The 12,951-nt window shown below is 41.5% G+C and overlaps 1 protein-coding gene across 3 annotated transcripts in view; it reads left to right on the plus strand.

The window, feature by feature from the left end:
• The window catches only part of cblb (Cbl proto-oncogene B, E3 ubiquitin protein ligase), a 62,561-nt gene extending 51,205 nt beyond the window's left edge, over positions 1-11,356 (plus strand). Inside the window, exons 13-20 of one of the 3 annotated variants that reach the window (XR_003833394.1) lie at positions 977-1,068; positions 4,975-5,109; positions 5,219-5,283; positions 5,488-5,604; positions 6,829-7,008; positions 7,224-7,340; positions 7,811-8,080; positions 8,229-8,366. Coding sequence is in view for 2 of the 3 variants with exons in the window: in XM_029447526.1 (XP_029303386.1) it covers positions 977-1,068; positions 4,975-5,109; positions 5,219-5,283; positions 5,488-5,604; positions 6,829-7,008; positions 7,224-7,340; positions 8,229-8,482 (960 nt within the window). In the remaining variant the exon portion in view is untranslated. Of the gene's footprint in view, positions 1-976; positions 1,069-4,974; positions 5,110-5,218; positions 5,284-5,487; positions 5,605-6,828; positions 7,009-7,223; positions 7,341-7,810; positions 8,081-8,228 lie in introns of all 3 variants that reach the window. The other 2 variants (XM_029447526.1, XM_029447527.1) reach the window with 2 other exon arrangements.
• Positions 11,357-12,951: the final 1,595 nt, after the last annotated feature.

Raw genomic sequence — 12,951 nt, forward strand, 5'->3', positions numbered from 1 at the left:
TGTGCAAGTGTATCATTTACACTTATGAGCATCCTTATGTTCGAACATGGTGTTTGTTATAGCCATTCCATGACTAGCACAGAACAACAACAAACAACCGTTCAGGTCTAGATCACGCCTCTCCAGGTGTCTCCATCGTTTCCTACGTGCACGTTGAAGTCTCCCAGCAAGACTAGGGAGTCCCCTACTGGAGCCCCCTGCAGGGCTCCATTCAGGGCTCCATTCAGGGTCTCCAAGAAGGCCGAATACTCTGAACTGCTGTTTGGGGCATAGGCACAAACAACAGTCAGAGTTTCCCCCCATAACCCGAAGGCGTAGGGAGGTGACCCTCTCGTCCACCGGGGTGAACTCCAACGTAGCGGCGCTCAGCCGGGGACTTGAGTATTGAGTAAGTCATTAAATGGCTATCAGAAGGAATTCATAATTATCAAAAATAATTATTACATTTAATATAGTTATTAACTTAATTTACACTAAATCACCTCCCCTTAGATGGCGAATCCTTTGAGATGGAAGAAATCAGCATGCTGTTTTCTTTGTTGCCGGTCGAGTCGTTGTGTCTTTGTGCTGTTTCAGCTCGATCAGCTGTATGAAGGAGTCTGGTGGCTCCGTTTGTTATCCCGCAGAATGCAGTTAGGTCATTGCTAACTACTGGTTGCTTCTATTGTGAAGGCGAGCTGATGCTGCTGGGCCGATGCTGCTGGGCTGATGCTGCTGAGCCGATGCCGCAAAACAGTTGAGAACCGCGTGGTGTGGAGGAGGTCCATGGGGGTGGACCCAGAGAGAGAACACATGGCTGTGTTTTGGTTTTATCAGCTGAGTTTTCACACCTATGTGCGAAAAGGTGATGTCAGGTTGTGAGGGAGGGTCTAGACACAAAGGATCATGGGAAATTAAGTCCAATAGCTCAATCTCCATACTGTGAGGATCCCAACAGTTTTTATAAATCCCCCCCCTCCCTCCCTTGTGTGTACAGCCCTTCTCTGATGGTTTGCAAGCCAGCGATGAGTATGACATCCTGCCCTCACGGCCCTCGCCAATGCAGTCCACGCTTGCCAGTAACCATAAGTGAGTATTACACATCGACACACACACACACACACACACACATACACACACACACACATATAATGGGACTATTCTTTCAGAAAGATATGGACAAAGTTTCCTTGGAAATATTCTGAAAAGGTTTGAGCAATACTGAAATATCTCTGGACAGCACTTCACTTCAGTTCCTATTTGTTCTTTAGCATTTCCTTTCAATCTATCTCCCAAACCTCTTCCTTTCTTTTCTCTGTGGTTTTCAGTCTCAGAGACCTTATACCAGGGATGTCTAGTAGCCTTAGGGAGAATCCTGGTTAAAATGATGGCTGAGCATCTAATAGTCTTTTAGCTGCAGCCAGAATTAGATTAGGTATGTCTGTGTATCGGGTTGAAGTGGAGGCAGGGTATAGAGCTGTCACTTCTAATGAAGCTTGAGCTGAAAGGGGAAGCTCTGGATCTGCTAAAAACGATTTAGTGTTGTAAAGTATTGTAAGGCTGTTAGATGACTCTAACACACTTCCCTTAAGGCCCTGTCACACATATCCGTATGGCAGAAATGTATGCTGGTGTATACGAAATATTGGCAATATATTGATATAAATTAAGGGTAAGTTGTGATCGTTCGTAGGACGCAGACGATATGCCGAAAACATCTGACATACGACCCTGTCACACAGTTCCGTATGGCAGAAACATGCCGCCGTATATGAAAAGTAGTTCAAAATCTGTCAGAGTCCAAATACGTCCAACTTTTCCACAGCGGTGTTGTTGCTGACGTATACATAACGAATACATAACAAATTATTATACGTATGTCAAACCTATTGATAGCGTATCACTTACTTATACAAAACGTATCAGAGCGTCTGGCCAACAGAGCTGGAAAAGTGCCATTTGGTTCACGTCATGCTGATGCTGGAGAACGGCTAGAATGTACTCTTGTCATAGCCTCTCAGCATCCTTCATGCTCTCTGATGCTGGGTTGATGTATTCATCAAGACGTGCTGTGAAGAAGTGAGGATGAGCTACTCACAGGGACCCTATATACTATATTCAAACCCCAATAAGCTCCCAAAACGCTAGCTGAACGCTAGCTGTACTGTAGAAACACGTTTAATAAATGACTCCGTCGTCAGGGATAAGCTTAAAATAGGTTACGAATAGGTTATCCACTCGTTATCAATAAATTGGCTCTAGGGTTCACCGTCAGCCGACGTAGCCTATATCTAAAGTACCTCTACCGTATTCACGTACTGTATTCACGTAGGTATTTACGTACTATATTTACTTAGGTAAGTATTTACGTACTATATTTACGTATGTAAGTATTCACGTAGGTATTTACGTACTATATTTACGTAGGTAAGTATTCACGTAATGTATTTACGTACTATATTTACGTAGGTAAGTATTCACGTAGGTATTTACGTAGGTAAGTATTCACGTAGGTATTTACGTATTCACGTATGTCTAACGTAACGTAACTTATGTGTAACGTCTGCATAACTTATGAATCACAATAATAATAATTTTGAACATGTGTATCTGTATACGATCCAATGAAAAGTTGGACGTATTTGGACTCTGACAAATTTTCTTATATGCCAGCATACGTTTCTGCCATACGAATGTGTGACAGGGCCTTTACATACCTGCCTGCAGCACATATGCATTTTTTAAGCATAGGTAATATTAACAAGATCACTCTCACACATGTTTTTATTACTATATATATATATATAAAACACACCAATTATTCCCAAAAGCCCTCACCCTCACCTGAATGTAAATTTCTGCATCTACTGTAGTAGCTTAGCTTAGTTTAAATGCTCATGTTTAAAATGTATCAGTGGTTATGGTGTTTCCTGCATCATTTGTGTTCCTTCACACTTGTTTAATTATTACCTACAGAAGACACAACAGTAAGTGTACTTTGTACCTTTGCAGCACAATAACATTGTACTGTAATATATAATGTAGGTACACACAGCTAGCACAGTGGAACCAGCTGACAAGTGGTGCTGCATATTTCCACATTACATTTACACACAGTTGAAGTCGTAATGAATTTTGCCTGATGGCCTTCGGTCTCCAGTCTGTTTATGTGGAATTAGTTTTGGTGGCACCTGGAAGCTGTTCCATCCTCCTGCATCCTTCTTTTACATATACAATCACATTATCATTTTTGTCATATGAATTGTCTATGTTGTAATTGTATTATATTTATTCTGTACACATGACATCTACTGTCTGTCTGTCCTGGGTGAAGGATCCCACTAATTTGATTGATTTGATTGATAAAGAGACTGAAGCCATGATCAGTGTTGTTTTGGGACATTTGATACATTCTTAAAAAACCTGATTATTATCAATCACAATTACTCCCAACATGAACATCACTTCCACTGATCAGCTACACTTCATGGCTTATTATTTAAATTATCTCAAGGATAGCTGAGCAGCTATGAGAGAAGCGAGGGTGTTGCTCACATTTTCCCAATGATTTTAAATTGATTACAACATAAACCCCAATATTTAGATGAGTGGTTTTCACCTTTTATAACCACATCACACACCAGACCAAGCTCTGACTCTCCTGGCAGATAATTCCTCCACTTGTTTTTTCATGTAAGCCAGGAATGAAAAAGTCAGCTCACACACGTATGATGCTAGGAACAGTAATACTGCACTAACTGCAGTGTTGGACGGTGATGGATATTTGTACCACAAGCATCTAAAACATGCATTCTGATTTTAGCTATTTTGGTCAGATCACACATCTCAGACTTCATGGGCTCTACTTACGGGGACAAATCTTCTCAGTTGCAATTTTCAACTGCTGTGTACCAGAAAATGTCAGAAAGCATGTTGCAGGGTGTCCCGGTAGCACAGGCGTCCCATATACAAAGGCTTAGTCCTTGCCCACAGCGGCCACTGGTTTGAGTCTGACCTGTGGCGTTTTCTGTATGTCGTTCCCTCTCTCTCCCCTTTCACAATCTGCACTTCTCTATCATAAAGGCATGAAAAGCCCAAAAAATATTTTTAAGAAAAAAAGAAAGCATGTTGCGTTACTTTGACAAAACTACATATTGAGCAGAGTGTGCAGGACTCTTTATATGACTTATTTTTGTAATTTGACAATACAATTTACAATGCAGTTAATGTAAAAGGGATTTTTCTTTACCTTTTTATTTAACTAGTTAAGTCAATTGAGAACCAATTCTCATTGACAATGACAACTTGGCCAAGAGGCAGCGAGAGAAGGCAAGTCGATACAAGACATTAAAACACAGATACTACTAGTGCAATAAAACAATAGAAGACAAAATTCAAACATCACAATATATACAGTATATACAACTAGAGAGATATATGTACTGTGTTCCAGATAAACTAATTCAAAAGCAGGTGCAGTGATCAGAAACTATGGTTTGTAATGTTATTAATGAGTTTTAGCATCTTTTGCAACTTGTTGCAGTCACTAGGAGGCACACTGGGATGAGGGAGGGAGGAGGTGCGGAATGACCGTAATAATGAATGAACTAGAACGTAAATTGCAGTTGCTGTTGGATATATTGAGGGCTTGTATTTGTATATGTAGTTTTATAAATGATTATAAAAACTGATTCAAGGATCATTTGTAGCCATTATGCAACACAGGGTTGCACATACTGATACTGACACAGTGGATGTGTTGCCTGGTGCGTGACGGCCCGTTGACTAGAGAAAATGGGTTTCAGTGATGTGTTGAAAAGGGCTCCGGTTCACCTTTATGTTTTTGTAAAATCACCAATCTTGCTGCACCAGGACTGCCATCCTCCTCCTTCTAATGGGACTGTGCTGATATCAGTGATTGCAGTTTGAATGTAATACCTATGTGAATGACACTATTGGAAAGGTTGGGTTGATAAATCATGGTCATCTTCACAGACCCTCCAAGCCTTTCAGCAGCCCTGTGCTAGAACGGCAGCGGGGAGTGATGGAGAGGGTGGAGGACAACTATCAGATCCCTTCATCCAACCTCTGCTTGAGCCAGGCTCCTGTCTGTATCTCTGTACCCAGCAGGTACTGCCCTCATTCTATGTGTTGACGTTACTATGGTGATACAGCAATGATAGTTCCATTAGAGTTTGATTAGGCTGCTGTGAACCAAAAAATATTTCCTCTCTTTCAGGCACTTGGAGAACGGTTCTCCAGAGCCCTCCATCAACGAGAAAAAGCTCCAGCTCCCTGAGCCTGGTGAGTCCTGAAACATCAGAAATGATAAAACAGTTATAAATCTATTATCTGAATCACTATTACTATGAAAGCACTGGCATCTTCCTCTGATGTTGCAATGAGAAAGGTGAATATTATGTCCAGAATTGATCTGTATGAACATAAAGACACCTTCTTCAGTCCACTATTGTCCACTACAGTCTTTTCTCTGCCTCTGTTCTTTAGGTGGCCAATCTGAGTCCGTCAGGGGAGTGGCGGCCTCACGGGTCGCACATAGTGCCCTCTGTCCCTTCAACATCAACAAGATACCTTCTGACTATGACATTCTGCTGCCCCCACAAGGTAGCCCACCCCCACCTCCCCTCAGCCAGGCACTGCTCCCTGTCTTTTTATGTGTTTTATTTTATGTTGTTGTTCAATACAGGCAGATTAGCAGAAGATCTATTACTATACCCCATTATTTACTTTATTAAGCCTCCATGACAGCCGAGGTTTATGTTTTCGAGTTGTCCGTCCTATTCTTGTGAACGGGATATCTCAGGAATGCCTGGAAAGTCTTTCTTCAAAGGTGGCACAAAGTCCACTTGGACACAAGGAATAAATTATTAGGTCACTGTGACCTCACAAAGCATGTTTTGGCCATAACTCAAGAATTCTTACACTTAATATGGCAACTTCACACAAATATCTAGTATGATAAAATGATGAAGTTTATTCTGAAGTAAATCCGGCATTAACGGATGTAAACTTGACTGGTTGGCAGTAATTCTTTTAATTCTTTTAAAAAGTTAATATTCTGCAGTTGGTAAACACCATTTCTGTTCAACTGTCAGATCATCATACCAGTAGCAACCCATGTAGCAGAGTTCACGTGGTCCTTTGAATTGGAATGGATGTACTGTTCTGTTGTAAACAAATAGAAAAACTAGGCTTAAAATATAGTTGTTCTGGGGCGTCCCGGTAGCTCAACCGGTAGCACAGGTGTCCCATATACAAAGGCTTAGTCCTTGCCCACAGCGGCCACTGGTTCAAGTCCAACCTGTGGCGTTAGCTGTTTGTCCTTCCCTCTCTCTCTCCCCCTTTCACAATCTGCACTTCTCTATCATAAAGGCATGAAAAGCCCAAAAATATAACTTAAAAAAAAATATATATATATATATATAGTTGTTCTGGGTGTTGTTAACCCAGTCCACCCACTGAGCAAGCCTTCGTCTCCCTCCTGTCCCTGTGATCCTCTCTTGTCTTTTCTCTAAAGGGCAGCATTGTCAGCTGGTACTGCAAATGGTTTACTATTATTACAGGTCATTTATCAGACGCTCTTATCCAGAGAGACTTACAGTGAACTAACTACAGGGACAGTCTCCCTGGAGCAACTCAGGGTTAAGTACCTTGTTCAGGGGCACAATGGTGGCAGCCCTGGTATTGAACTCACAATCATTTCTACACATTTTTACTTCATATGGTTCAGACTTTATAGCAGCGTCAGCCACATCCTCATGGAATAAGTATAAACTTGATCAAAGCACACGAGAGAGTTCAGTCGTGTTGGTTACTGTTGTGTTTCAGCGTTAGAAGACCCCTTCAACAGCCGTCCTCCATCCCAGCCTCCTCTTCCACCGGCACGACACAGCTTCACTGACCTCTCGTCTCCATCCTCATTCTGCCTCTCCTCCATGTCCTCCTCCACTGTCATCGCACGACCACACAGGCCCTCCTCTGGACACGATCACTTGCTATTAAACCCCGGTGAGCTGGACGCATGACATTAAATTAAAACTGTGTCAAAAAACAAATGGAAACATAAATCTCATGCATCTCTTACAGTTTTATGCTAATCCAATGATTTTCTTTCACAGTGGATTAAGTGTTTATTATGCTCACACTTAATACACACTGCACACAGCATTACAGCTAGAAACAGGCTCCTTTACCTGCCTGTTTATGTGTCATCTATGTTCTAGACACAGTGTTTGACATGCTGAACAGTGCTGCCCCTCTGCCTCCCGTCAGACGACACACAGAACATGTAAAAGGTTCCAGAGGCTGCCTGGAGAACGACCATGTGCCCCCTAGTCAAGGTAGTTACCTCTCCTTCTCAGCAAATGACTACATGAGGAAATGCACACATATGGCTTCAGAGAAACAAGTCTTGATGAGTTCACTTTCACAAAAACACTGGACAATATAATTGTAATTTACAACTGCATGTTTTGTATTTTAGACCCTAGTCATCAAACATATTCTGACTGGATATATGAATAAAAAACTATGAAAACCTTATTTGTCTAGAAATTAAGGTCTGGAAAACGTATAAGCCTTGGAACTTGAAATTGTGCAATTCAAGTTAGAAATATTTTTTGGTAGCAAAGTAACTGAGAGACAGTCCTGCTCTAGCCCAGATAAAATGAAGGAAGGAGAAGGAGGTTTAATGCTGTACCACTTTAGCCTTTTCAGGCAAAACAAAAACGCCACGCTCCAATACGGTTTTTCAACAGTGTTCACGCATGAACGTCTCTGATGGCTCTGGCTCTTTGTCTGCCGTACCCAGACTACTGCAAGAGACCAGAACCAGGTCATCACCATCTTATGTCATGTGACTGATTACCTGATTGTGTCCAGCTGGCTGACCCCAGCAGCCGGTGGCCTCACCACACCCCACTGCCACAGTAACTCAAAGAAAGAATCATGTTTGCTCTCACGGGCTCGGAGAGTCTCATCAATATGACCAAAATGCTCCCTGTTTCCCTTGAAACAGCAGACCACATTTTACACTCTCTGGCATTCTACTGAGAAGGACAGTGATTACTTAATAATAAAGGTTCGAACTCAGAAGGTATTAAAAAAAAATGTTAAAGCTTCTGTTCTGTGAAAAGCAGCATTTGGTCTACAAACTTCTCCTTGACCACTAATAACACTCTCAAGTTGTTGTGTGTGTGACATGATTTCTCTCCTTCTCACTCTCCAAGTGCTGGTGGACTGTTTTCAGGCCCCTGCCAGGCCGCCCAAGCCACTGCCCAGGAAGATTCCTCCAGACAGTCAGCCGGGCAAGTCCCACAGCTTGGAGTCAGAGAACGTGGACGCTAAAATCGCCAAGCTGATGGGGGAGGGTTATTCCTTCGAGGACGTTAAGCGGGCATTGATGATCGCCCAGTATAAAGTGGACGTGGCCCGAAACATTCTGCGAGAGTTTGCCTTAGTGGCCCCAAGACTGAACCTCTAGTCCTTGAGACAGTGAAAGGGGAGCACAACAATGAAGCTGTGCCTCTGAATGGACTGACAAAAAAGGGCTTTTTCATTCTGCTTGGCCTGGAACTGTTGGAACTACAATATTCAACAGACATGACGATTCACAACAAAATGGCTAAAACCAAATCACAGTAGAACAGAGAGAATCAAAAAGGGGAGAAAAGACCATCTGTGATGTAGTGCTGATGAAACCTGTGAAAAAAGGGAACCAGGCTTGGTGTTGTGACGGTGAGCTTTGCCGGTGCTGGCTTCTGGTTTTCAAATGCTCCTGTTTGTCTCCAGACTTGGACTGTTTTACAGGCCTGATCCTGCTCCTGCTGCTAATGTTCCTTTCACATCTTGCCTTCCTCTGCATTTAGTTTGAAGGGCCTTTCAATAGAAACTCTTTTCAGTTTACAGAACATTCACAGCCAGTTTGTAGGGGTCATTTCTATTTACAGCCAGTGGGGGGAGCCAGACTCAACCGTCTCTCTTCTCTAAATCTTTTTTGTTACTTTCTTCTCTTCATTTCTACAGTTTCACCCACTCCCTCCTCTTCCTCTGTGTTGCCCATTAGACAATACTCCACGGTTTGGGGTCAGGGTCTGGCTGACTTGTAGGTCTTAATAATTGCTGGCGAGTCGGAAGAGGTTAGATGGAGCCAGAGGATGCCTTATTGATTCACCTGTTTCCCCTAGACCCGGAGAACACTGTACGACAGCTAATGAGGACACTTCTAGTATCTTATTTGGACAAAAGAAGCAGGAGCAGGAAGAGGGGGGAAGGGTTGGTTTTGCTCTTCTGTTCCTAGACCAGGGGATTAATCAGATGGGGCCTTTTTTTACACAGCAGACCTATGAATGTATTTGTTATGTGTGAGTGAGCTATACTTTTGTACTCTGAGCTCCTCTCAGGCCCTTTTTGGCAAGTGAAGTGGTGGAAAATGTTTTAACGTTTGTGCATTTTTTTAAATGTCTCCTTGACGATCGTGCCTCGATTTCTGCTCAAGCATTTAAATGACAGGAGCGAACTGTAGATCAGCGAGCCAGTCGTCTGAGCTCTGAAAGCAATGTGCTCTCCACTTCAAATACACAGCCATCATGTAGTGAACATGTCCACACATCCCCCACATGTTTGAGGAATCTGATTTGTAGTGAAAGTCTGTGTGACACAGTAGAGACGAGCAGAATGCTACAGATCATTCAAACTATGCGATGAGTCATACGCACATCCACTGTGCAGTACCGGTGCAGGGAAAAGCCCTTTCCTCCCTAATGACTGATGTGTCACCAATGGATATATAGGATTTGTTCAAATGCAAAACAGTATTCTTTTATTACCTTTTCTTTTTTCCCCTTTGAGAGTAGTATGTGAGATGTTGGTAGATATGTGCCACACAGCCATTATTCTCATACCGATTAAAGGATAATTCCAGTTTATAATTTAGAAATTCATTTATTGTTTTGACCATTGGTTATGACCACATTGTATTCACCAAAATAATTGTTGAGACATTTGTTTCCTTTGTTTTCTCTTCCACAAACGTTTGTTTAAAACCTGTGACATATGAGCGCTCCTGTTTCTTGCCCCATCCCATATCTGTTTAGGTTTTAAGATCTCAGCAATATAGAGGGTACAATGTTATTGTTACTGATAAAAAAAACTATTATTTTAGTTAAATCGGGCATTAAGATTGCTACCTGTAGAATTAGAAATGTGAAGACTGACGATCTCTTGACTCACTTTGTAGTGTTTGCTTCCATAACAGTCACATAACTGCGGCTGTAACAGATATATTATTTAAGCAAGGTAATGGTTACGTTGGGGTAGCAGAGATAGACAGCTTACTTCCTGGAGTGTAAATAGATGGGTAGAGTGGAACTTTTCCTTCTGACAGTATAATGTGATGTGTCAATGTGACAAGTTTCCAATTATGTCATCCTAACAAATGTATATCAGGACTGTAGCAACTTTTATTGTATTAACAGTTGCTGCAGCGGGCTGAGCGAGGCACTTTTCCACTCTGCATTCTCTGGGTGTGTGTTTGAACAGAGTAAGTCAGTCTCAGTGCTGATTCAAGAGCAGGCTGAAGTGATGATCCTAATGATACAGCTTGCTCACTTTTCTACATTCACATGTGTCAGAATGTAAGAGTGTGAAGGCACTTTCTTGACTTGAGTGGTGTTTTTGTGTGTTGGAATAAGTCTGGTATCCATAATTAGAACATTATCTTATGGTAAACTGACCATCTAACATGATCTGACATGTAAATATAATCACAGTGAGTGAGGCTATCTGTGCTGCACGGTCAACGATTAGTGAATGTGCTCTTAACTTGTCTCCTTTTCCAACTGACGGATTAGAGAATAGTTAATGTTGCACATTCGACTGAATGATGTCACACTGGTCTGGTTTATTTCCATCATACGTATTCAGATATGAAACTCAGTGGCATTCCCCTTTAACTTGAGGCTTAATTTTGCACTGGTGTGTTATCACTTTTATTTTCTCAAACTTGAATTACTCTGAGTTCAGTATTGTGCATTCCATTGGACTTATTGTGAAGGGGGTAAGTGGCCTTACGTTGCAAAGGGGACTTTTAATTTCTAATGCCATTTTTATATTAATGTGCTCTGGTGACAAAAACAGTGATATGATGATAATATGTAAAGCATAGAGTAATGTGCAATTAATTTATACATTATTAATGCTTTTTTTCTTGATGTGTTATCTTCATGGATAAGTAAATAACAAGTCACGGTTCCTTTGTTTTATTTAATGTTTTGTGAGTGTGTGTGTTGTGTCATACCATGGGACAGCTGTTACATGTACAAAATAAACACACTTCTTTGAGCAGTGAGTCAAAAGAGTTTTGGTGATGTTGGATATCTTTCTTATTTTCAGCTAATCCCCTGTCCATATCCAAACTGATAAATAATGTGTGTGTGTGTGAGTGTGTGTGTGTGTGTGGGTGTGTGTGTGTGTGTGTGTGTGTGTGTGTGTGTCTAAAGCCTGATATATCATCACCAAATGTGGATTAATCTGAAACTGAAAAATGAAATATAAATATGTGAACTGTTTTTAAAGATTTGCATTGTCAGAAAGCCTTGGGCTGAGACCACAGACAGAGTAGGTAAGTCACAAAGTACTAAACAACATGCTAGTCGATCCCGACTCTCTGAATGTAACCTGCCTTATCCTTTAAAACGTACACTCAATACACGTGATGTACTCAGCTTTACTTCAGGAGCCAGTTCAGGTCAACAACCAACAATCATCTGCAGTGATTGTCAGCTGTATGTTGACAGTTCATAAACATCCACAAATATCTAAGTGCTGTTTATTAGTTTACTGTTTATTGATATTTCAGTTCTTTTATTACACCAACCACCATGACTTGCTCCTCTCTCTGCTACAGTATGCACAGTATGCACTCTAGCCTATTTTTGATTATTCCAGGCATCAGATGTAGGATTTGTTCCACAACACAATATCACCTAATACAAATGCATTGGACAGTATGTTGGGTTTGAAATGCCAAAACCAGCGATTATTCCCCCCACAGTGAGCCAAGAAATGTGTCTAATCCAAATAGCTGCTTCCTGGGGGTGCTGGGTTTCGGCATCTATATTTTTACACAAAGGACGAGACTTGCCTGAAAAATAAAATGAAAAACATGGATTAAAGAGGCATCAAGAAATGAGTGAAGCTGAAACCAGAGTTGTGATGATCTTCTCCTCCCCCTCACATCTCCCTGGGCTGTAGTGGCCTGCAGTTGGCACAAACAGTCACATTGTCATCATACAGAGACTTAAACCCACTAATTAGCAAGGAGATCCAACAGAAGAGGTTACATCACAACGTGAAACACTGGAATGATCTTACAGCTGGTTCATTTGTTTTTCTTAATGTTAAGTTTTAAGCCGTTCTCTGGTTTGGGGCCCGCAACAGAAGGGGGAAATGACACAACCTATTGCACATGAAAGATTCCTCCAGTCTTCAGTAGTCCTGCTGGATACTTGGAGGCCGCTTCAAATCTAGCTTGAGCCACTGTGGTCCTGCTGGGACACGGGACAAAATGTGGGACAAAACTGGTAGTTCTGGCTGCATCTCTACTGTGGCTAAGGGAGACAATACGTTTGTTTCCAGCTAATTGTGATGAGAAATAAGTAAATGTTTTTACATAAACTATCAAATAAGATTTAGCTATAGTTTCCAAATCTATTACCCAGTGTAACCATGGGGATGTGTCTGACTGTTTCATTCAAGCTCTAAATTCTCAGAGGTTTTATAAAAAGGTACAATTACAAACACATCTGTTCAAAAACACAATCCAAGTCCTTTGTATTGATCAAAGCTTAGTTTACAAATCCCAAAGGCTCAATAGCTTTACTCCATGCATGAACCACCTTGCCAGTGATCCAGAATAGATCAGTCAAATAGGGCTTTGTAAATACTGTGTTT

The sequence above is a fragment of the Cottoperca gobio genome, chromosome 14 (assembly GCF_900634415.1).
Source record: "Cottoperca gobio chromosome 14, fCotGob3.1, whole genome shotgun sequence".
Lineage (NCBI taxonomy): Eukaryota > Metazoa > Chordata > Actinopteri > Perciformes > Bovichtidae > Cottoperca > Cottoperca gobio.